This window comes from Phyllopteryx taeniolatus, chromosome 6 (genome assembly GCF_024500385.1).
Source record: "Phyllopteryx taeniolatus isolate TA_2022b chromosome 6, UOR_Ptae_1.2, whole genome shotgun sequence".
Classification (NCBI taxonomy): domain Eukaryota; kingdom Metazoa; phylum Chordata; class Actinopteri; order Syngnathiformes; family Syngnathidae; genus Phyllopteryx; species Phyllopteryx taeniolatus.
Genome location: NC_084507.1, coordinates 17,297,042 through 17,322,404, shown reverse-complemented (window position 1 = coordinate 17,322,404; position 25,363 = coordinate 17,297,042). Strand labels below are relative to the sequence as shown.

At 40.9% G+C, this 25,363-nt stretch overlaps 3 protein-coding genes across 3 annotated transcripts; 1 reads left to right on the top strand and 2 right to left on the bottom strand.

Annotated features, from left to right (window-relative positions):
• Positions 1-56: 56 nt before the first annotated feature.
• On the bottom strand, positions 57-8,371 carry c1s.2 (complement component 1, s subcomponent .2). The gene is made up of 12 exons (XM_061776998.1): positions 8,246-8,371; positions 7,935-8,148; positions 7,646-7,829; positions 6,493-6,698; positions 6,270-6,417; positions 6,076-6,194; positions 5,101-5,179; positions 4,881-5,015; positions 4,360-4,434; positions 2,621-2,826; positions 1,711-1,925; positions 57-514 (listed from the first exon to the last, which is right to left on the bottom strand). The coding sequence occupies exons 1-12, from the start codon at positions 8,269-8,271 to the stop codon at positions 145-147; spliced, it is 1,977 nt and encodes a 658-aa protein (XP_061632982.1). The 5' UTR covers positions 8,272-8,371; the 3' UTR covers positions 57-144.
• A 2,001-nt stretch (positions 8,372-10,372) lies between these two features.
• On the top strand, positions 10,373-19,374 carry LOC133479926 (tumor necrosis factor receptor superfamily member 5). Its single transcript, XM_061777493.1, has 8 exons — positions 10,373-10,630; positions 10,708-10,833; positions 13,178-13,324; positions 13,399-13,492; positions 13,988-14,064; positions 15,466-15,582; positions 16,881-17,021; positions 18,643-19,374. Exons 1-8 carry the CDS (start codon positions 10,555-10,557, stop codon positions 18,774-18,776), a joined length of 912 nt encoding a protein of 303 aa, XP_061633477.1. The 5' UTR covers positions 10,373-10,554; the 3' UTR covers positions 18,777-19,374.
• Positions 19,375-19,530: 156 nt separating this feature from the next.
• rbp5 (retinol binding protein 1a, cellular) lies at positions 19,531-23,821 on the bottom strand. Its single transcript, XM_061777494.1, has 4 exons — positions 23,556-23,821; positions 22,528-22,712; positions 21,557-21,658; positions 19,531-20,250 (listed from the first exon to the last, which is right to left on the bottom strand). The coding sequence occupies exons 1-4, from the start codon at positions 23,629-23,631 to the stop codon at positions 20,197-20,199; spliced, it is 417 nt and encodes a 138-aa protein (XP_061633478.1). The 5' UTR covers positions 23,632-23,821; the 3' UTR covers positions 19,531-20,196.
• Positions 23,822-25,363: the final 1,542 nt, after the last annotated feature.

Here is a 25,363-nt window from a genome sequence, read left to right as displayed (position 1 = left end):
CTGTGCAGCTTTAGTTGTGTGCAGTGAGTGAGGGAAAAATGCGCTTTAACAAATGGTGACAGAGCTCGGTCACATCATTTGCTTTTATTTGTCTATCATTGGTGTCTATTGCCACCGTATCAACATTTGTGAAGTCGGATCAATTCAGTTGTCCTGCATTGTTTTTCTGATCCAGTCCATGTAGTTGATAATTATGGTAAAGATATCATAAGTCCCTGGCCCACCGCAGCCAATGCCCCAGCTGACAATGCCTGCAGCCCAGTAGGATGCCTTGTAATAGACAGCGAAGGCCCCTCCGGAGAAGCCGCTGCAAAGGGCATTCTCAACTTCTTGAGGTCCGGCACAGAACATGTTGTCTGTCAATGTTGGGACGGGGTGCCTTCTCAATGTCGACCACACGTCGGTTGAATTCTGGCACGTGTCCTTGCTGATCACGGGCAAGTGCATGTACATCTGCTTATTTGACATTGCAAATCTGTTTCTTTGTCTTGTAATTCCAAAGCCTGAAATCACTCTGAAAAAATGAAGGGGAAAAAAAACACAAATCCCCAAATTGTTGCAGATCTGCTGAAAATGGGTAGAGCCCTGAAAATGGGCATGTTTAACCTCAAATACCACAGCCATGTTGTGCTAGAGTAATCATTCAAAATCGATAACGTTCTTGTTTTGACCTACAACCTGAAAATACGACCAGTATACATTTTTCAACACAAATCAGAATTAGAACACAAAAGGCACCACTGTATTCATACAGTATACAGGGCTTTGGCCTGAGCACAAACACAAGGAGCTGCAAATCACGATTACGCAGGGGCACAGTGTACAGTGAAACCCCACCGATTGGTGAATCACTACTTGAGAATTTTCTGTAGAACCTAACTAATAATTATTCACTGAAAAACTCACCAATTCACACTTTCTGCAATGCTCTAAGATGCCGCCCCGTTCCTTCTAATGTGCCATGTTAGCGGACAAGTACCTTGTGTTAGCACCAGCTAACAGCTAACGGCTTGGTGGCGCACAGCAGCATGAGTGAAGATTCCAGATTTTCAAAAATCATGAACATGTATTTGAGGTTAAGCAGAAGTAAACACAGCCACATGTCAGTTAGAATAGGGTGCACACACATGTGCAACCTCAATATTCCAATTATTTTAATTTCCCCTCTTGAGAAGATTTTTATATTTTTTTTTAATTCAACTGAGTTCTACATATATAAGGCACATTAATGGTAGAAAAAGGTTTGAAAGGATTTATCTTGGTTTCATTTTTTTATATCACAAAAACCTGGCATTTGAAAAGGGGTGTGTAGACCTTTTATATCCACTGTCTGTATCACTGAGTCAAGAACGTAATAAATAGGAAATGGCTAATAGGAAAGGAGTAATTGTTACTTTTTACGGGTTGCGAAGCGGCAACATACGCACCGGCGTCCTCGCACATCCAGTGCATTTTTAAAAATAGAATCATCTGTAAGCCATTTATTTTTTAAGGGTACCGTATGAAGATCATGTTTGAAATTATATTAAAGTGCTTTGGCATTGTAGTTTGGGGTTTACTTAATGAGAGCAATTTTTGAGAGAGGCGCCCAATTTTCGCTATTCGCGTCATGGCTTGCTCCCTAATCCCCTCGAATAGCAAGGGTTCACTGTCATCCACTGAAGTTTGAACACGACTGGTAAAGGTTGAAAAGAAGAAAATAATCTTTACCCCACGTTGCCACTGTCGTACAGGGAGTCATCTGTGGGCAAGCATAGTGGCATAACAGATGCTTCGAAGGTGAGCGCTTCCTTCAGTCTGATCAAGGCGATGTCGTTGTTGTAGTCCAGGCCGTCGCCGTTGTTGTAACCAGGATGGATGTGCAATGAAGCAGGGGACACAGCGGAGTTCAGCATGGAGGCTATGTCCGTGTGTCCCATATATATCTGCAGATTGCCAACATGGAAAGCAAAACATCAGCTCAACATCCAAATACTCCACCTGTCTTAAGATGGGTACACACATACGATAATTGGGATGAATTTGTGCATTTTCACCCATTTTCGATCAAAGTCAGCAAAGGCCCAATTGTCAGACGGCCCTAAAAGATTATCCTGAGCGAATATGTGTGCGATGTTTGGTGTGTCCTTTTTTTCCTCCCTGATGTGCTCAGAAAATGGTCAGAGCCGAAGTCCCTTTCGGGCAAAAGTAAATACAGTATGCCCTCTAAATTTGACAGACCACAGAGAAGAGTGTTGTTAACAACCACGACAAATTTAAATGGTAAAAAAAAAAAATCACTAAGTATCTCAAATGAGGCTTGCCTCTGCTCTCCCTGTTTCTCCCACTTTATAAGATCCCAAAATGTCAGTCAATCAAGATTCCAACCGCGGCTGCGTTAACCTCTTTATTTACACTTTTATTACGTAATGTTGTCATCTGGAGAGTTAAACAAATATAATGAGCCTAAGTTAACTAAGTAAAGAGTACAAAGAACAGATAAATGTTTTCGAATCTGAAGCGTAAAAGAACAAAGTCGTTAGAAAAAGAAATATTCAAGTAAAGTACAGATACCTGAAAATATATGTAAGTGCAGTAAAGAAGTATTTCTTCTTTGTTACTTCCTACCACTCCACTTTACCATCACATTTTCCGGTTCGTCCAGGCGTCCACTGTGAGCAAGGCAGTGCGCGGCAGTCATCAGCCATCGGTCCCCAATCACAATGGCGCTCGCTATGTTTCCACTGACACGCAGCATCACTTGCCATGGGAGGGCACCTTCGGGAGCCATGCCGCTTGTCATGTTACTCTGATGGGCAAGGATGGACGTGGTAGGCCGCCCGCACACTGGCTGACAAGAACGACAAAAAAAACAAAAAACGAGATCATATAGAAATTAAAATGATTGTGGAATTCTCGGGTACGGTAGCAAAAGCACTGTGCAAAAGTATTGGGCCAACACTGGCTTTCTTCTTTTTATTTCAACCCTCTCCAATCAAAGCAGCATCTTTCATTACCTGTGTGCATGAATTGATTGACAGATTGTTGCGCTTTGTTTGTGTGAAAAATGGACACACAGATGTAGTGACTATGGCCCGGTTGGCACTGCAAACCCCCCTACCCCCCACGAACAACTTGATAAACTGTATTCTCCCAAGCCGCCCGCTGTCCAAGACGGTCACCAAAGGACGCCTGCCGTATGTCAGCTGGACCTTAAACCAATTAGCAGTTTCCCGTCGAATTTGGATTCCAGACATTAAAGACCCTTGTGATGTGCAGAAATGATAGCGACCAAAAGGTTGGAAGACCCTCTCTCCAATAAGACCGAGCTGGGACAGATCGACAACGATAGCTTTATTAGTTGGATATGCCGCAGATTGAACTATTACTCCCGGACCTTGAGTTACAGTATGCTTAATCACCGCCTTTTTCAGGAACTCAAATACAGCAATGAACTATTTGTTTAATATTAAAACATGCAAACGCCCACTGGGAACAATTGCTGGGACACAGGCGACACCCGCTAGCATTTGAGAGTTACTGCAAACCTGTGGACTCTCATTCGAAGTTTCTTTAACTGAAGATAAATGTCTGTTTTGATATTTTACGAACTCTGCAGAAATATTCCAAATGTATGCCTTGATGCCTGTGTGTCATTGTGTCAACTTGACAGGTCCAGCTGCGAGATTTTGAGAACTGTTCGTCTTGATTTGAAGCCAAATAGTACAAAATGTTGGATTGAACAATAAGCAGTTGATCTGCCAAGACTCAAGTTTAAACAATCATTCTATGTGCTTGATCTATGAGTAATGTTAGATAAAGCGGCGCAATTGTCTCGCATGGAGTGATCCGTGCATCACTGGTGCTGTTTCCTACAGTCTTAGGTTTTTACTCAACACTGGGTTTTATGCAGATATGTTATTTATTTATTTAATTTTTTTTAATGTACGTTTATGATTATTTTTGGAATCTTTCAGTGTATCTGCACTGGGAGCTGTAATTGATGGCGGCCATGGTCCTGCCTCATGGGGTCTTCAGTCCCCATTTGTGGCTTTCCCTACACCACGACACCAAGGCTACATGACGGCTCCCTGAGATGGCGTTTCCCTGGGGCTCACGTGTTCCACACGCAGGACGCAAACACACAATTATGTTATGCTCAATGTAAACTCTCTGTTTGTATGAATGGTTCTCTGTCTCCATGAGTCACTCCTGTGATTGACAGGTGATCAGTTCAGGCCAGGATGTACACCACTTCTTGCTCTAACTAAGCCAACTGGGAGGAAAAAAAGGACATCTTGTCTGTGACCCTGAAGAGGATCATCAATATAGACAGTGGATGCATTGAAGGAATTTCTTTAATAAAAAAGAATAAAGTACCTGGACTGCATAAAGGCGTGACAACATTTGCCATATTTGACCTCCACTGGCCGTCTGCTTCACACGTGAATGTAACTGGGGGACACAGAGAACGGTTTAGATGGTCAGAAATATGGTTAGCATCAAGGAATTGAGGTTTGTATTAGCCATAATATCCATCCATCCATTTTCTGAGCGGCTTCTCCTCACTAGGGTCACGGGCGTGCTGGAGCCTATCCCAGCTGTCATGGGGCAGGAGGCGGGGTACACCCTGAACTGGTTGCCAGCCAATTGCAGATACCCATAATAATACATAATCATATCGGTGCGGTTAGTTGGTTGATGCCTAAAGTAATTCTCTTTTGTTAAGGCATACATCTGTTGTATTTATCTCATGTACCGTATTTTTCAGACTATAAGTTGCAGTTTTTTTCATAGTTTTGCCGGGGATGCGATTTATACTCCGGAAAATACGGTATGTATCTCATTAAGTTGTGCAATGTGTAGCAAATAATATTTATCATGATATGTAAGCATCTCACCATTATCGCCACCATGGAGAGAGTAAAATGGTGAATTACAGCCATACTGGATAACAGACAGGTACTCATTCTGAGAACCAGACAAGTACTTCACCCATCCGTTCTGCAACGCTTCTGGTTCTTCACAGCGAATTACTGCAGAAAGAGAGCAGAACAAGCCCATAATCAATTAATCAACCAATTCATATTGAGGCTCGATACAGTTTTTTCATTAGCATACTTTGGCATTCTGGCAGGCGGCGATGCCACTGTCCATTCTTTTGGCACGCTGTCGAGAAACGCTCCATCTCTTGACCATTCTGACAAAGAAATTATAAACATTAAATTGTAACCGTTCCTGGTTGCCTGTATAACTAGACTACAGTCAATTTCTGAAAATTACCACATATTGTACATGTCTCATGAAACTGACTAATTTGACTCGCATTGTAAGAATTTGTATTTATATTTATTTTTTGCCATTGAATCTGGATATGTACATGGAAATTACATACATACATACATATATATATATATATATATATATATATATATATATAGGCGGGGTACACCCTGAACTGGTTGCCAGCCAATCGCAGGGCACATACAAACAAACAACCATTCGCACTCAAAGTCACGCCTACGGGCAATTTAGAGTCTCCAATTAATGCATGTTTTTGGGATGTGGGAGGAAACCGGAGTGCCCGGAGAAAACCCACGCAGCCACGGGGAGAACATGCAAACTCCACACAGGCGGGGCCGGGGATTGAACCCAGGTCCTCAGAACTGTGAGGCTGACGCTTTAACCAGTCATCCACCGTGCCGCCTACACACACACACACACACACACACACACACACACACACACACACACACACACACACACACATATATATATATATATATATATATATAGGAAAGCTCACCAAGATCAATGGCAATTTTGCAAAAGTTTGTTATTAGTTGCAAAATTCATGTGACAACAGAAATCTGAGAATATTGACTGCTGAGAGGCAGATATTCCAAGGATTTGAACAATTTAAACAATGTCACTAAATGTTCATTCTATTATCAAAATAGTAACCCTAACCCTGATTAATTTGATAATTGAATAGTTGCTGTTTAATCTATTAATTGTTGCACCTCTAAAAGTTACCATAACTTCCTCAGTGGATGTAATAAAGTTAAATCAGGTATTGCAAGAGTTTGGTCATACCATCATTAGCCTGTGTCCTTGGTTACATTGCACAAATATGTAATCCCTGTAGAAGAACTTTGTCAGCAAAGAAGGGACTCTTCCGTTAGTGACCCTGCCAGGATGTGGACACCTGACCCCTGGACTCCACGAATCAAAATGAAAGGTCACCATCCGTTGAGAACTTCAGTGGAGTTGCTCATGAATCCACTCACTGTGTGTGCTGTAGTCCAGGCTCCAACCGTTACTCAGCTCTTTGCCATCCGTGTGGTAGTCCAGAGTGACCCAGTTGGAGTTTGTGTCTATCACACCTGGGCTCCTCTCACCACACAGCTTCCAGGGCTCACTGCCTGGGATTGTCACCTAACAAAGGCAAGAAGAAGAACAAGTTCAAACGTAGTCAACCATTAGGCATGGAAGCTTCGGGCCTGTGCTTACCTGAAGCCAATGATGTGGACAGATAAGACCTTGCGGAGTCACCCTGCTTTCGATGTGGAAGTTGTCCCTAAATTTGAGAGAGATTGTGAAGCCAGATTTCACAGAGATGATGTACTGGCAGGATACTGCGTGAGGGGGCCAATGGGGGTATCCTGGGCTGGACAGGTACCCCTCTGGTCCGTTAAATATCTCCCTGCCGCAGGATACTGGCAAAGGACAAGGGAGAGGAATCACATACTTGGAGAAAAGTTGGGGGCACCAATACCTTGAAGTTCCATTCCCTCTATTTGCTCTCTCAATGTTGAAAAACTGCTTTTAGTTAGTTGAAGGAGTATTATCTGGCTGGAAATGACACAAGAAATGATATTTTTGAAGAAATATAAAGTTTTACACAATTCTAAAGCATCCTGGTTGCTACAGCATAATAAAATGTGGAGAGATCTAATCAACTGCAAGTGCAGGCCATACAGTGTTCCATATTCGCGATTCGCTACTCGCCGATTCACATACAGTGGAACCTCGGTTTTTGTATAATTCGATTTTTGAAAAATTCACATTTCTTCATGTGTTCATACATGCCCTCAGTTTTTGTCCAAAAAAAAAACAATGCGTGACTTGGGCATTCATTTTCTGGAATCGATGCGCGTTCATCCAAAGCATTTCGGTAAATTGTGTCAACAGGGTTCAACATACGGAAAGGCGTATTCCAAAATGCAAGCTTTTATGAACAACTCAAGGCAATAATCCTCCTGCTCTGCTCAGCAACGACAGGCATAGTAGTCTAATATATAATACTATATATTACAATACATTTTCTTTCCCGCTTATCCTCACTCAGGTTGCGGGCGTGGTGGAGCCTATCCCTGCTGACTCTGGGTGAGAGGCGGGGTACACCCAGAACTGGTTGCCAGCCAATCGCAGGGCACATATGAACAAACAACCATTTGCCCTCATCTTCACACCTATGGGCAATTTAGAATCTTCAATTAACCTACCATGCATGTTTACTCAATATATTTTGAGTGTGAGTACTGTGTAGACATACAGTCTTGGCACCGATAGGCATCCCTACTTGACACAAAATCCTTCGTTTGAGTAAAGACTTCTGAGGGTGATGAGAGAAGGTAGCAATAAGGAGAGACAGAAGCGTCACCTATGGCCTGGTAGTGAGCAGAGAAGCCCACATTTTGTCCTTTTGTGTTGTTGCCATCCGTTTGGAACACGAGGGTGAGTCTATTTCCTGGAGACAAGATAGCTGTCTGGTTGCCTGGGTGATGTGCATCAATAGAATTCTCATGCCCACAAAACTTCCCCAGGATCCTGTTGTCGTAAAAAATCTATTGATAGTTGACAAAACAAACACTGATGAAAATACAAAGTAGCCTATGAATTAACAATCAATTTTGTTATCAGATAAGTTTGTGTTAAAATGTGGTTCTGACTGTAAGGGCGTCGTAGCGGCAGTCCACAGACGCCTCAATGTCCAGGTGGGTGAAGGTGAGGTGCAGCTGGAAACCCTCAGGCACGCTCAGGTCCCACTGCTTCCTCAGGTTGGGCGGGTAGGGCTGGGGATACCCGGGGGACTGGACTTGGCCGTGCATGGGACGCTCCGGCATGAACTGTCTCCAGGATTTAAAGGCCAATAAAAACAGACAACTGCAACACAAGAGAAAGTTGGATCTGGTTGTTGCAGTGAGGCCATGTTAGCTTAGACTATTTTTTTTATCCATTTATAACAACAGCTATAACTCACCCGATGATACAAGAGGTCGACTCCATTCTGTGATCTGTTATGATAGAGCTCGTCCCCCAGCACTTTTGTACCAAAGCAGAGCTGATGTCAAAGTCTACTGTCAATGTTTGGCTGCCCTCTACGTGAATGCCACAAACTTTCCCCCATTTGTACAGCTAATACCACCAAATGAACGCTTTACATTGAAACTGAAAGCAAAACACTTGAGAATAACTCCAATAATACAAGAGAATGAAGGCTGTTGGGAATTAGAACTTGGTACGAGATTTTACATCATGATTAAAACAAACCTATTCATATTTATACTAGTGGTATCAGTACTCAGTACTCGGTATCAGTGTTAGTGAGTACTCACGAGTGAATACTGGTACTGGTATCGATCTGAAAAAAAAAAAAGTGGTATCAAATGTCTCTGATTTATACAGTCTGTGTTTCATTCAAAACCTCAAGATAGAGTAAGTCTTGTTTTGCCAACTTTATTTTCTTTCCCTTTCCTTTTATTTATTGTCTGTTTTACCCCTTTTTAAGTGGGGACTTTTTCTGTATATAGGCCTTAGCTACTATTGGAATTTCATTCCCCCCCCCCCCCCCCCTCCCTATATTTTTAATAAGTTTTTTTATTACCAATACTTTTAAATGTGAACTTGCAAAGTACAAACATTACAATACAACAGGGTACTTAGGAAATACTTTTTACCAGTAGATGGCAGCAAAATAGTGTGTAACAAAACAATTGGACCAATCGCACCAGTTCAAACCGGTGCGAGATGGCAAATGGAAAACTGTGCAAGAAGAAAAAATAATGTTCACATGCTCTGAACACTTCCCTGAATAATGTGAAAGTAAACGATAACATGTACTGTCAACACGTATACCAGGACAACACAAGTAATACATTAAGTCTTCAGCTGTCAATCAAATATGTTCGTACAGTATGTACTAAAGTGTCTATAATCAACTACTGGCTGAATAACCTGTGCCGCTGTGTTCAATAAACACTTAACATTCCCACACACAACAACACCGAACGAGGCGCTGGTATATTGGATGACCCCGCCGTTAGCTCATTAGCTTACGAGTTCGTTGTCTCATTGGCTCGTTAGCTCACAGGCTAGCGAACATAATAGACACTAAACTTTCCCTTAAGTGTCTCCGTTGTGTGGATCTACGCACGGCGCATGGAGCGAGGCTGTGGAGTATTGGACGTCCGATACGATTGGCTCCGTCTGCGAGGCCACTAGCAACTACTAGCTACTAGCCACCAGTAGCTGGCCAATTCGCAGTGAAGCTGTTCAGTTTGCCATCGTCTTGCTCAGTACATTATGCGTGGCCTAACACTTCAGGGAAGATGCTTTTTTTTCCCTTCAGGTTGTAGGCATAGCTTGATGGCTAATTGCACGCTGTGGTGGTAGAAATGGGCCAAGTTATCATTTACTAAGTGACTTTTGGCGATGGATAGCCATTGATGAAATGATGGTGCTCAGTACTTATTTTGTGAGGGAGGGCCGACTCACGCCAGAAAGTATAGGCCCAAGCCCACGTGTGTAATTAGGCCAGTTTTTAGCACTGCCCAAAAAAATACAGACAACTGAGACGGTGCAAACGAGTTTAACGCTATAGCTCAACAATTCAGTAATACGTTGTTCTTAGTCTTTGCACATCAGCACTTACCTTCAAACAATTTAGAAACAAATCACGAAAAGACATCACAGAGGATTTAAATCAACCACCCAACATCACTCTTTCCTTTTCTCATTAATTTAATTTCTTCTCATGTGTCTCCTTTCTTTTCTTACATATACATACACATGCAGGCAATTGTATGTCTTTTTATAGGTTGTGTGAGATAGATGATGGGGAAGACAAAAGAAAAGTGCGCACCAACATACAGTCCTGTGTCTTTGGGACAAAGGTGCAGTGGACACAATAGGCGATGATGGCGGGAAAGGAAAAGGGTGTAATAGTGTCTCATTGTGTCAACGCAGCCAACATCAACAATATCTCTCGAGTCCTGCAGCAGTGGCGGAAACACTTGCAGGTTGCACCACGCCAACAAAGAAGGGGCGGTGAAGGGGTTGGGGGTGGGTAGGAGCAGGAAGGAAATAAGGGGGGACCATAAAAAGAGAGCGAATGAGACGGCAAAATGTCAACATCTGAGGACAAGGGGGGTTTCCACTGTGTGGGATGACAAAGGTGAGGTGGGGAAAATTCTTCATTTGCAGTCACACGTCAGCGAGGAGGCAGGGATGCACTTCTAACTGTGCTACCAAACCTTCTGGGCAAGTTTTGAGGACCACGCTTGTGTGGAAATGGCAGAAGCCCAGTGCACCGCTGAGGATATGTACTTGAGCAAAGCTGGAAGATGCTGCGATCGCTGCCCACCAGGTCAGTTTGAGATCACGCACCATCTGACCAACTGGATCTTCTCACGCTTTTCCCTGCCCTGCGTTCACCCGCGCCAGGAAGCTTTGTGCGAGCCGACTGTGACCACGCCAGGAAGACTCACTGCGACAACTGCGGACGTGGACTCTACACGGCCACTAGAAATCACCTCACTCGCTGTCGTGTGTGCAAGTCGTGTAGTGCCAGTAAGTCACAGTCCTCCTGCACTCTAATGACAGCCAATTGCCAATACAAGCGTCAAATTAAAAATGCGGGTTTTATGTTAAACTGGTTTCACTCTTATTTAACAAACATGTTTTTTTTGTGTGTGTGTCCTTGTAAACCATCACGACTTAACCCTAGCTCCCCTCCACTGCGGTGTCCCTCACGGCTCCGTTCTAGGTTGGATACTGTTTTCATTATACATGCTCCCTTTCAGTCAGTTGTTCAGTAGCTTCAGGGAATGTCATACCATTGTTATGCTGATGATACCCAGATCTATTTCTCTTTTTTTTTTTCATCTAAATCCTGACAAAACAGAAGTTCTTCTAATTGGTCTAAAAATCTGCTACTCAGTTTATTGGTCCACTTCACTAGAATATTAAATCCACTGCTAAGACTGTCGGTATCATGACGTTTCCAAACTTGTCCCGTCCGCTTGCTTCAGTAAAGAAATGTGCTAGAATAAGATCTATGTTGCCCCCTTCGGCCCTTGAGCAATGAATCTACGCATTCATCTTTTTCTGGTTAGATGACCATATAACAAGAACCAGCCGTAGGTCCCACATTACCTCTGTCCTTGCATCCCCCCATTAGCTTCAAGTACAATTCAGAATCAACCATAAGATCCTTTTGATTACTAATAAAGCACTTCATGACCTTGCCCATACCTTTATCTTTGAGCTACGTGTCCCTTATTCCACCACACGACCTCGCCAATTCACTTAGTGTATCTTGGCCTTTTCGCCCTCTCCCGCACAAACCATAAATCAAAAGCTGACCGTTTATTTGCATTTTTAGCCCCGATTCTCTGGAACCAACTTCCTTAATCTGTTAGATCTACCTAATCCTTGGTCTGTTTCAAGCAACACCTAAAAACTCTATTGTAATGTCAAGCCTTTCGTTAGACCTCCCTTTCGTTCCCACGCTCTGTCCTTATTGTTTTGATCATTTTACACCAGTTTGATTTTCCCTTGGTGTCACGTCTGCATTATTGTCTATGTTGTCGCCATATTTGTGTTTTTTAATCTGTCTCAACCTTCCTGTTATGTGTCTGTGAAGAACTTTGTGATTATGCGTTTTTGAAAACTGCTACATAAATAGAACACTTACTGACTGACTTACAAAGAGAATCATGTGTGTCATTATCATAGATGTGTTGATTTACCCAGAGGTGAGGTGGATAGAGTTGACAAACATTGTACTCAAGTAAGAGTACTGTTACTTTAGAATAATATGACTCAAGTAAAAGTTAAAAGTAGTTCTCCACATAATAAGAGTAAATATTCTGAATCAAAATATTTAAATTGTTTTTTTAAAAATGACTCAACTACTGAGTAACTGATAACTTCTGATTGTCTTTTAAAATAGTGCATGAATGTCGAATAGACAAAAATATAAAATGGGAACGTGCAACTTCAACTATCGCCCAACACTTGAACTAAAGTCACAAGAGAAGGCCAGAAATTAGTTTACTTTGTTCACCCATATGAAGCAGCGCAATAGATTATTAATTATCGATAGTGTGGTTATATTGAACTTCCACAGGAGGATTCACCCGTAATTATCAGCAATGCCGACATCTGGTTCTTTACTCAAAAACAATTTGAGTTTTTTTCATTTTTATCTTCAGTGCTGCTCTGCACACACAGCGGAGTGGTTTTCTCCTAGCTCTTTTTGAAAGTGCTCATTCTTTATACAGCGCGAAACCGAGAACTCCAACGGGTCTGATTGGTTCGGAGGAACTGCAATTAGCAGTCATTGAAGTGCATGTATAATGTAGTTCGTTACTATGAGTTATCGCTTGGTGAATTTTTTTTGCTTTGTGTTGAGGGGCAAAATTTTAGTTACCTGCCGGTTTCAGCTACGCCACTACTCGAGTGAAGTGGGGGGAAAAAATGTGGGCAAGGAGCGCCACAGTCACCGATGAACTTTCAACTATTTATAGAACGGGACAAATAGCCCAACGCACTGATACAAAATGAGGACACTCGCAAGGAGCTGCTGTAGGCCAGACGCTCACACTCAGACTAAGTGACTCCAGGTCCTAAAGGGACATATCAAAATGAACCACCCATTGTTTTTGGAGCGGTTTTGATCGCTGAAAAATTTTCATCCGCCCGCCGATGACGATCGGCCGAGGGGACGCCGTCGAGGGGCATCGCACAGCGCGTCGTTCAAGCCAGCACCGCCACGGCTTCTTTGACAAAGAAGAGTTGATTGGTTAATGACGTGGTTGTCAACAGTTACGTTGAAACCAAAATAGGAAAGACAATGATACAAAGTGGCAAATATCTTTAGACTGAGCCCGTCTCGCTCCCTGTGCTGCAGGCAACAACCAGATGACGGAGAAGGCGTGCGCGGCCAACAGGGACACAGTGTGCAAGTGTGCGTTGGGCTTCTTCTGCAACGGCGATCCCTGCGACCACTGCATGCGCGCTACCTCCTGCCCTTTGGGTTCAGGGGTCAAAGTTCAAAGTAGGCTGACCATAAACTTGTGTATGCGTTAAGTTCTACTTCCACATGTGAAAATACCATGTACTTTGTTACAGCCAGCAGGGCCAACGATACGATCTGCGCTCCGTGTGTAAATGGAACTTACAGCAACGTGTCCGACTCCCACTCGGCCTGCCAAACACACACCAGGTCGAACATCTTTTGTGTGTTCTCTTTTCAGTTGTTGTCATTAGCCAAGGAGTGTGCGTTGTCTCCCTCAGTCTGTCTAAAATTCTATCTGATGTCGAGGTTCTGCTCGTCTGATGGTATGGTCTCCTCTCAAAAGGTGTTGCCCGAAGTGACTGCACTGTATTACTTCATATTGCATCCATTTTCCAATCGTCCCGCGACACTAGTGGAATGGAAAATGGATGGATGAATGGATGGATGGATGGATTTTCCAATTGTCTCATTGACCAAAATTTTAAGAGTCCTTTACATACGACAACCCTCCCACCGTGGACCCGACGTCACTGTCGTTAATTGACGGGCAGTGCGTCAAACTTTTAACATGAGTCAATGGCTAAAGATTTTTTTGTGCCCCCGGACCGGGAGTGCGTCAAAAAGTAGTGGACAACCAATGGTCCCTCACCGAGTCGTGATATCCCATAATGCATTCAGTCTTCCGTGTGTTGTTGCTGACAGATGTGAGGACTTGGGTCGAGTGCTGAAAACGGCAGGAACCTCGACCACCGACGCCAACTGTGGGGAGTTCAAATCTGGTGGGTTACATTTCGATATACACTGACATTTTCCAATCTCTCTTCTGTACTGATAGACTGGAGCCAGGAAGGAAGCGTTTTTATTATTATCTTACCAATATTATCTTTGCCATATGACATCATACAAGATGTTACTAAATTGGCTCAGTACAGCAAGCCGGAAAAGCACAGGTTTGTGTGTGTGTGTGTGTGTGTGTGTGTAGCTTTTTTGCGACACTTATTTCAAAAGAAGGAGCAAGCTTAACAAAGTGTGTTGTTGAGAAGGTTAAGGAAAAGTGTTTTGTTTTGTCTTAATATTGACAGCAAAACAGTTAATAATGTTAAAATCTTACTTAAAACATTGCCTCCACGGTTAATAGAATTTTTTTTTTCTATTTTATGTTTTCAGTGCATTACAACTAGTATTTATTTTATCTTTCTTCAATGGCGGCTGCCTGAAAACTGTGGCTAGTTGCAGAGTAAATATTTTAATTACATACGATTCATATTTTCATCATATTATGTGTGCTGTTGGATGGTGTCAATCTTAACATGTCCACTCTGTCATAGTGCAACATCAACTGATAAGATTTAAAAAAATAAATAAATAAATAAAAAAAATCGAAAATTAGAAATGCATTTGTTAAACAGTCGGCTTGCTAACTGAATCATGTTGCTAAATAAAGGTCCACCATGTGCTCATAAAATGTTGACATTAGCCACAAAGTTCCACCTTGTCCATCAGCTCACATATTTTGCTGTTTGCATGTACATTATCAGCTTGAGGTTAAGTTATTATTATTTTTTTTTTAAAGTGGGGGAGCTTGACCAATATGCATTTCTAATTACACATCTACTTAATACATATCTCAAAACACTCACACCGCAAATCCTCTTTCCCCGTTGAAATGAATAGCAATGCAATTAATTCGTTCCAGCCCACCCTCCCAAAAAAAAACCATCCCTTTTTAAAAAAAAAATGTTTTACATAAGAAAATTGCACTTAACAACCTAAAAACACAATAATAACATTTGCTCTCCACCTAACCTGCAAACACGTAAAATGTGAGCACAAAACAAGACTTGTGACTCATCCTTCTTCTTCTGTTGGATCTTTTTAAGTGGTTGGCGAACCAGTTTAATGGTGCATGACCACCAGCGACCGGTATTGTTCTTTCATTGCAAGGAAACCAATGTGAGCTGATGGTGGCCCAATGTGAAGTGTTCTTCCGCCATCTAGTGGTGGGGTTCTGAATCGCACTTGACTCTCACATCTCAAGACAAAAAATGGCCAAGCCGCAGTTTCTGTCCCAAGGAACGCCACTTTTCTAAATTTAGGATCAGAATTTTGATTATTGTGTTTTATCTTCAGACCATATTGCCAAGTCCTATCTAACAGTATGTCGATCTTTGTTTTTGCAGGCTGCCCGTGGATTTTACCTGCAGGCTTGTGGCTAGGCTTTGTGCTGACCGTGCTGATCATACTTGTTGTTTTAGCGCTGATGTTCTGGATGGCCAAACGCAAATCACACAAAATGGGTGTGTAGATGCAATGTTTCATACACTTACGCTCATTTTAAAACCATCCACTTAAGGTATGGTGCTTGCCTGTTGCAGACATCCTCTCACTCCTTCCTTTACTGCAAATGTACAGCATACAGTAATCTAAAAATAACAAAAACACTCTGAGTAAGGTTAAAATTGAAAATGCATTACATGTATATTCATTCTTTCTTATGGAGGACACTCCAAAGCAGTTGTGATGTCTGCTTGCTGACTTTCAAAGAGTCATTATTTCTGCTCATGCACATCCCAGCAACTGAAAACGCAAACCACATCCAGCACATTTTCAACTTGACACAATAACGCGGCAGTCATGTGACGCACGTATCACCGGCAGCTGACTCATAACGACTCCTATGTGTGCCACATATTGTTTCAATTAACATTTAGCGTGTAGATGTGTTCAGAGTGGAAATTACAGATGTAATACAGATTTCATGTGTGAACGTGTGTGTGTGTGTGTGTGTGTGTGTGTGTGTGTGTGTGTGTGGAGGGGGAAGCTTACACGCTCACTTGAGGTTATTTTAAGATTTGGAGACAATGTGTCTGACTCATACTTTGCTTTGCTTCTGCTTATCTGCAAAAAAGAAACAAATCGTAAAAATATGGCATAAGGCCTCAGCCAACGCTAGAAATATTTTTTTCCCCCTTCTCAATACAGTAGAGGAGCACTACGAAAGTTAATACATAGGGAAGCTATTTTGTCTGCAGAGATGTATTTTGTTTTGGCTGTGCCAAGTTATGAAAATGGGTGACGTTTATAATTGACAGGAGAATTTATATATTTTTTAAACTTTTGTACTTGAGTACATTTTAGAGTGTACTTTTTTTGCTTTTATTTAAGTAGAGGAATCAGTACTTCTTTTTTTTAACACAAGTAGGCTACCTGTACATCTACTTAAGGACAACGTGTAAGTACTTCTTTTCACCTCTGTCCAATACTAACGAAGTGTTCGCATGTCGTCACCAAATGGTCACATGGTGTGTTGATTGACAAAAAGTGAGTGTTCAATTGTGACAATTCGGTGGCAGGAAAGTCAGTCTAAATTTATACCTGCTCAGTCCACCTTTCACTTTTTGCACGGTAGTTGGAGCGCTGGTCTAGAGCGATTGAAGTGAATTTGATAAGGACACGTGTTGGTGAATGTCAGACGTTTGCCATTGATAAATATGTGAACAGCGGGCATGAAACCCTCTGAATCAATGTAGAAATCAATTCATTGAACACATTATAAAAAATCTCCCCAAATTAAATTGTGCATGTGTGTCCACAGCCAGGTCAAACATTCCCCCTTATGAGGCGAGGACCATCACTGAGAGTTTGCTGAAACCTCCCCCACAGACCCACAAAACCTTGGATCAGTGCCAAAACAGCGACGGGACAGAAGCCTGCCCGTTTACTCTGCTCAACTTGGGTAATAAACAATACAATTTCCATTATTTACTGATCCTTGATGAGACATATTTGGATTAGATTACAGTTCAAACCCAAAACATGTTATATTAAAAAACAAAAATATAATTTCACCCTTTGAGGCAGTCGAGAACAAGGGTGAGCAAACTGGGCTTAAGAGCCACATTCATTTTTTAAACTGATAGAAAGGCCAGGCCAGTCCTAGGTAGAAGAGTTTAAAAAAACAAACCAAAAAAAAAACATAAATAAATAATTAAATTTTTATGTAACATCCATCCATCCATTTTTCATGTTTGCCGCTGTGTTACATTACCTTTTCTTTTAACAACATTAAAAAACGTTTGGGAACTGAGGACACGAATTGTTGAAGCTTTGTAGGTGGAATTCTTTCCCATTCTTGCTTGATGTATACCTTCAGCTGTTCAACAGTCCGGGGTCTCCGTTGTCGTATTTTACGTTTCATAATGCGCCACGCATTTTCAGTGGGAGACAGGTCTGGACTGCAGGCAAGCCAGTCTAGTACCCGCACTCTTTTACTACGAAGCCACGCTGTTGTAGATCATGCAGAATGTGGTTTGGCATTGTCTTGCGAAAATAAGCAGGGGCCCGGATGGCAGCATATGTTTCTCCAAAACCTGTATGTACCTTTCAGCATTAATGGTGCCTGCACAGATGTGCAAGTTACCCATGCCATTGGCACTAACACAGCCCCATACCATGACAGATGCTGGCTTTTGAACTTTGCGTCCATAACAGTCCGGATGGTTTTTTTCCTCTTCGGACCGGAGGACACGACGTCCACAATTTCCAAAAGCAATTTGAAATGTGGACTCGTCGGACCACAGAACACTTTTCCACTTTTCATCAGTCCATTTTAGATGAGCTCGGGCCCAGAGAAGCCGGCGGCGTTTCTGGGTGTTGTTGATAAATGGCTTTTGCTTTGCATACTAGAGTTTCAAGTTGGACTTAAGGATGTAGCGCCGAACTGTATTTACTGACATTGGTTTTCTGAAGTGTTCCTGAGCCCATGTGGTGATATCCTTTACGCATTGATGTCGGTTTTTGATGCACTGCCGCCTAAGGGCTCGAAGGTCACGGGCATTCAATGTTGGTTTTGGGCCTTGCCGCTTACATGCAGTGATTTCTCCAGATTCTCTGAACCTTTTGATGATATTATGGACCATAGATGATGAAAACCCTAAATTCCTTGCAATTGTACATTGAGGAACATTGTCCTGTTCGACTATTTTCTCACGCACTTGTTCACTTGTACCCGATCATGGCACCCACTTTTTCCCAATTAGCCTGTTCACCTATATATATATATATATATAGTTTTTTTGACAGTATTTCTTGAGAAGCACATGTATGTCAAGCATGCAAAATGAGAGCAACATGATCTAACCACACACATCCAGGAAGTTCTTTTCACACTTAACCGATGAGCCCACAAACCATGAAAATAGAGTCGCTGTGATCACTTTACTACGTCACTAAAGTGTTTTTTTTTAATCCACCGCGGGGGGGGGGGGGGGGGGGGGGGTACCACCATTAAGAGTATTATAAATCACAGTTTTTATCCTGTGCAGTGGCTTATAGTCATTTTTATAATCAATCTGCAGATGAAAGTCCAGTCATCAGCATGGACCTTCCACTCGCTCTCATGACTAACAACCCCTCGGACCACCACAACGGGACCCAGGTGTACCACCGCTGCCATTCCGAGCCGCAGGAGGACGAGTGGTGTGGAACATGAGTGCAATGTCGTGAGGCCACATATGTGGGAAGTGTCAATTGCTATTTTCAGAACTATATGAACGTGTATGCCAACAAACACTTGTGGGGGTTACTGCCCCCTGCAGGAATTTTAGTGGAAGTTCATGTCACGCCCTAGATATGAAAATTAGATACACCAGGGCACCGTAGCGCTTCGACTGACCGACGTGCCTACGTGGCGGCCATGTTGGGCAGGTCGACGTGCCCCTCGAAGGCAATGCATGCACCAGGGCCGACCCTAGGCGAGATTTTATATGGCGCCCCCCTCCATCAACGATTTACATACGCTTACAAAAAAGTCAAACCATTTGTGAGGAAACACTGTACTCTTGTATAAAATGGCTGTTGATTCCCAAATGGTAAATGCTATAATTTTGTGAAGCCACTTAAATTAAAGTTGAAAGTCTACACTTCCATCACATATTGATTGTTTTATTTCAAATCTATTGTGGTGGCATATAAAGGTAAAATTGTCCAAATACAGAACTTAAATGTACTTAGAGCTGTTCTACTTTCTTCTTTCTGTTCTCTGGTATTCATACCATCACACACAATCATTAAACACTTTTGTATTACAATTCAGAAGACTTTTTTTTATGTCTCTAAACTTTAAAATGCAAGTACCTAGACTATTTTCTATACAGATTAAAGAGTTTACAGTGGACCCCGCATATTCACAGTTTGGCATTTGCAAATTCACCTATTTGCAGATTTTGGGGGTAACTTATTCAGAATCAGAATCAGAATCATCTTTATTTTGCCAAGTATGTCCAAAAAACACACAAGGAATTTGTCTCCGGTAGTTGGAGCCACACATTCTCTGTTATTTGTGGATAAAAACATGATTTTCTGTAACATGGTTAAAAAAAAAAAAAAAAAAGACTGAAAAAATAATTTCAACCGTGTGTATGATATTTACTTATCTGAAGCGTCTCTTTAGTTAAGACAAAGAACAGTTACTGTTGGTCATAAAAACGGTTTGTAATTGTGATGCTCATCCAATCGCAAAGTTGTGTTTGACAGTTAGCGGGCGAGGATGGATACCGTACATGGCGGCGCCCTTGTCCGCTTTGGCTCACGATAGTTTTGCCAAACTAGGACTAAACATGGCATCCAAACCAGCAGAATCTGTAAGAGCAGGTGCGTCGCTGGGAGTACCGACTCTGTTCATTGTGTGGCTGTGTGCTTGGCTGTCAGCTTTTTACTGGATTTTTATGGATACAGCAATGTTTGAAGATGTTTGTAAGCATTTGAAATAATATTACATTGTTTTGGGATCATAGTTTGTTGTATATTGTTGGTTTAAGCTATGAATATAGGCAATGATCACTTTCAAGGGAGAGTCAGTTCATTGTGGAAATTTGCTATTCGCGGGCTGGAGTGCACTGTAGTCAGAGACTTCAATTGGCCTTCTTGAAAACTTGCTTGGCAACGACGCCTTGCACTCTCATCTCCTGCAGAGAAGCAAAAAGGCCATGAAGGGGAAGGCGAAGGAGGTGTTTAATTAACAATGACAATCAACACAAGAGTCTAGAGCATGAAAGGAGCGGCGGTCAATGATTGTATTGTATCCAAAACATGGTCCCACCCCCCTTTCGTCTTCACCCTGTATTTTCTCCCCTACTCTTTCCACTGCCTACTTAGCTCCTCTTATTGAAAAAACTTCCAGCAGCTACCCAGCGCTCCCTTCTTTCCCAGCCTTTTTGACAAGGCTCCGCTGTGCCGCACTCGCCGCCTGCTGCTGGGAGATTTGAAATCTCCTCTTGAAATCTCAAAGCTACTCAATGGAAGATGAGACATCTTAAATGAGACACACAACACGAGCAACCCTCTTTTTACAGCTGGGATTACACTCACCGGACACTTCATTAGGTACGCCACCAGCACCATTATGCTCACTGGCCACATTGGATATTTGAAACAGTCAGGTCATTTGTAAACAGGTTTGCAAAGGGGTGGAACATTTCCAGAAAGTTTCCACTAAATTCCCTTAAAGAGGTACATTTTGGAAATATACCAAATTGGAAACTTTCCATGGGAATTGGGGACAATTTCATGGAAAGGTAACACATTCAGACAGAAATCTAAACATTTTGTTCTGTCATAAGCACACATCTGTGGCTCTCCTTGCCCACATGCAAGGGCATTACAGTACCTTAACTGCTAAAAAATCTTTGCAACCACGCAACAGTTCATAACTTGAAAAACTCTTTAATTGAGGTATTTATACAGTAAATCAAGGTATTACTGTACTTGCATAAAATCTGGTTGTTTTAGTCAGGATTATGCAAAAATATTTTCTCAACTAGATTTACACTAAGTTCCCTATTAAGAGCCAACCTTCAGTTCTGTAAATTCCTGGTTTAATCCTATAAATTCCCATGGAATGTTTCCAACTTGGAATGTTGCAGCCCTATTCATAGCTGTGGTAAAACAAACACAACAACAACTATATATGTTAAATATGTAAAACATTTTATTTTAATAATCAAATAATGAACAGTATTCAATTATTTAGAATTCAATGTATCATTAACTAAGCAATAATTTCATTAAGAAAGCGTTACATTTACTGTATGTGAATTTTTATTGTACTAATATAAGCATATTTTTTACAATAAACTTAAATAACCAATTATTGAATACAATAAATGAATATAAAATGAATGCAAAATGATAAAAATACATTTTAATTAATCAATTTATGGGCCAGATTAAAGGACAGGCATAATATAATATGTGTGTTTTTTTCCCCCTCACCAAATGCAGCTTGTCGCCATCTAGCCAGTGCGTCCAACCACGGCCTTCCTTCTCCCCTCGCTGTACGCAAACCAGCTTGTCTCCTTCCCAGCTCACGGTGGTCTGCGAGGGAGGGGGGTGGGGATAACAAAAAAAATGATGTGAGGACGACTGCACACGCACTCTGCATGTTAAGTAGTCTCTATGTTTAAAACCCTCTTTAGTGTTGCTTCCAAGGTTTCAGATGCGTGTTTGAAGGTCTTGAGCATACTCAAAAACTCCAATTTGAACCACATACACCAGACACAGAGACAACATTAACTTTTGAACATTTGGGATGTTTGTCTTTGAATGCAAATTTTTATGTGCTGGCATAAAACACAATCAAATTGATTACCAAATCTTGGTGCAATGATGAATGGGCCTTCGCACCCCCACATGCCCAAAACTGAAATTCTTGATTTAGCATCATCCGTCGAGTCTGAGTGTTTCAAATTTAGCAGTAATAGGATCAAATCTGTAGTACATCTTTGAAGGACCTCCAGAAAAGGACCGTAAAATGGCTGTTTTAAACCAAAACGGCGGACTTGCTGTGTCTTTTCGGGCATGGCTTCTTGTACCTTTTTGGTGGGTCTTCTCATGATAGACATGCTTACCAAATTTCACGTCTCTAAGTGAAAATGTCTTCGGGGGCTGAAGAGTCTGTGGAATTTGTGGAAGAGTCTTGAGTCTGGGCTTTAGGTAACTCCGCTCCATAAGGTCCGGGGCCGACGCCAAAGGCTGTGTGAGTGTCTTTGTAATTGTTTGGCTGTAATTGTTTTGATTGGGAGTCTTTCATACACATCACTGGCTATTGTGAGGTGAACCACAGGAGGCTGTTGCGACCCAAAATCACAGCAGGAGACCCGGCTGACTTTGCGAGCACACACACACAAAGCCAACTTGAATCACACTTCCTGAGCTTGAATTACATTGCAACGTTCTGTACCGACCTGACACGTCCGACCGTCGACGGGGCCCAGGTCTTCTGTGAACTCCTGTCCGATGACAAAGTCCATATTGAAGTTCTTGAAGGTGGTGAGCGTGCGGATCTTCATGGTCCCTGTGGCGGGATCGTGGCTGATGTCCTTGGTGGGCTTCAGCAGACACACGATTTTCCTCAGAGCAAAATTGATGTCTAAGGAAGGAGGAGCCCACTTGAATGTAAAACAGGCTTTTTTTTTTTTTTTTTTTAACTTTGTGTGTGTGGTGTCAAACAGAGGTCAGTCTTCTAATGTGCAGCTGCAAATGGGGATTATGGCATTGTTGAAGGCTGTGGAATGTTTATTATCATTATTATTATGTTTTTAATGCGGTCATTTTCTAATGTGTAGCTGCAATTAACAGTGGGGCCCATTGCACTTTTTTTTTTTTTTAAACAAAATGCTTTCTCTTCTAATTCAGAGCTGCAAATGAAGATTATGGCATTAAATTCCATGGTGGGGACTATTTCACTTTCATTTAATTTAATGAAGGAAAGGAAAAAAATGGATAAAAGGGCATTTCAGGTTTTTTAATAAAGTGCTCACTCTTCTAATGTGCAGCTGCAAATGGAAAGTATGACATTATTCAATTCAAGAGTATGCACCATTTTACATGTAATACATAAAAAATAAAGTGCTCACGCTTATAATGTGCAGATTATGGTATTATTAAAATCAAGAGTAGGGACCATTTCACATTTTTTTAAATCAAGCCCTAACAAAAAGATATGATGCAACAATAACATTATTTTATAATTACACATAATGAATGTGTAATTATAATGAATTAATGTTTGTGAGTCGAATATTTAGAGTTGTTAATTTTTTTTATTTATTTATTTGTTTTTAAGACTTGCATACCGGCCGGCCGGATCAAATGCTCTGGCCCACGAGCCACAGGTTTCACACCACAGCTTTAGAAGCAGCAAAGCAGCACATGCTGATGTAAAAAAATGTACATTATTAACATACAATAACATGTAAAAACACTTTCTTACCTAAAGCTGCGAGGTAGGCGTCCATGTTCTCCTGTTCCACCATATGAAAAGTACCAGAGTAGTCAGGTTTGGACATGCTTGCTTCTTGCTGTACTCCAAACACACAGTTTGATGTCGAGATGTTTCTGCAGGCAGCAGAACGGGCATCAAATGACAACTCGAAGCTGGAAACAAGCTGATTCCGGAAAGCAGTAATGAGTCACAAAAGGCTCACAGCTTCTTTTTCCCACCTCTTGCAAGAGGGAAGGAGGGAGGAAAGGAGGAGGGTCCATTCAATCTTCTTCCCTATTGCCTTTCACTCAAGGGGGCGTCGCCTCAGAGCCAAACATGAGCAGGAGGGAGGAGCATGCTGCTGTGGGGGATTGGACCCCCAAAAGGTTCTCTTTTTTTTTAACCCTCCACCCCCCCAAAAATAAAAAATAAATACTAAAAGGATTAGAATATTTCGGATAAAAGGTTCTCACTTATAAAACTACTCTATTGACAATAATGTCAACTCAACTTTATCCATAGATCCCATTAAAATGTTACTTTGTTTTTCATTTAAAAGTAAATACATGAAAAGGATGATTAAAACCATTGGATTTATTATGAAAATTATAAAATACTTTCTTACAATAATATAAAATAGAATAAAAAAACTAAAATAATTAAATGAGCATTACAAAGAGTAATTAGTTAATATTAAACCTTTGCGGATATCTATTTTTAAGTAATGCTAAATTAATTAAAAGGATGACTGAATGAGTATGACAAAAAATAAAGTACTATATTTATTCAATAATGAGCACAACAATGACACTAGAACAATATATTTTTAAATAACATTTAATACAAGGAAGTTTTTTCACTCAATTTTCTGTTATCTTTTTCCATTCCAATCAAATAAATTAAAATGGTTACATTATTAATTAGCATTTAGCTGTTACGCTGCACCCAAATTGAATAAGTTGCCAACAGAAGTGAAGTCAGTCCCAGTTGTGAATGTTTTTAAGTCCAGGTTTAAAATTCTTCTTTTTTTTTCCCCCCCCATGCTTATAATTGAGCATTTTCAACAATAACAAAAAACTTTCTTGCACTTTTTTCTGTACTTTTTTTTTTTTTTTTTTTTTTAATAAATGTCTTGCTCTTTGTTTTAAAATGCTTTAAATTCAGCACATTGAGTTACCTTGTGTATGAAATGTGCCACATAAATACATTTCTCGCATTGCCTAAAATGAATATATTGATAAAATTAAATGTTAATATTTAATGCTAAGATTAAAATTAACAATTCATTGATAATTAAAAGTAATGATATAACAAATACACAATATTTTTGCAGAATGAAATGGGCTCAAGAGTTTAAAAATAAGTACATTAAAAACCCAAAAATGTGGGACTGACAATATACACTGAAATATTGAATTATTATTATTCATTTTAGCAGTAGCTACATATTTAGATTAAATTCTTTAAATAAAATAAAATAAATAAAAAAAAAGATTGAAACACCCCAATGTGGTTATTTATATACATTGGCATTTAAATGGCCCATATTTTACCAAAACTTTTTCTAGTATTTGGGATATACAACCCCAATTCCAATGAAGTTGGGACATTGTGTTAAACATAAATAAAAAACAGAATACAATGATTTGCAAATCATGTTCAACCTATATTTAATTGAATACACAACAAAGACAAGATATTTAATGTTCAAATTGATAAACTTGATTGTTTTTAGCAAATCATTAACTTAGAAATTTATGGCTCCAACACGTTCCAAAAAAGCTGGGACAGGGTCATGTTTACCGCTGTGTTACATC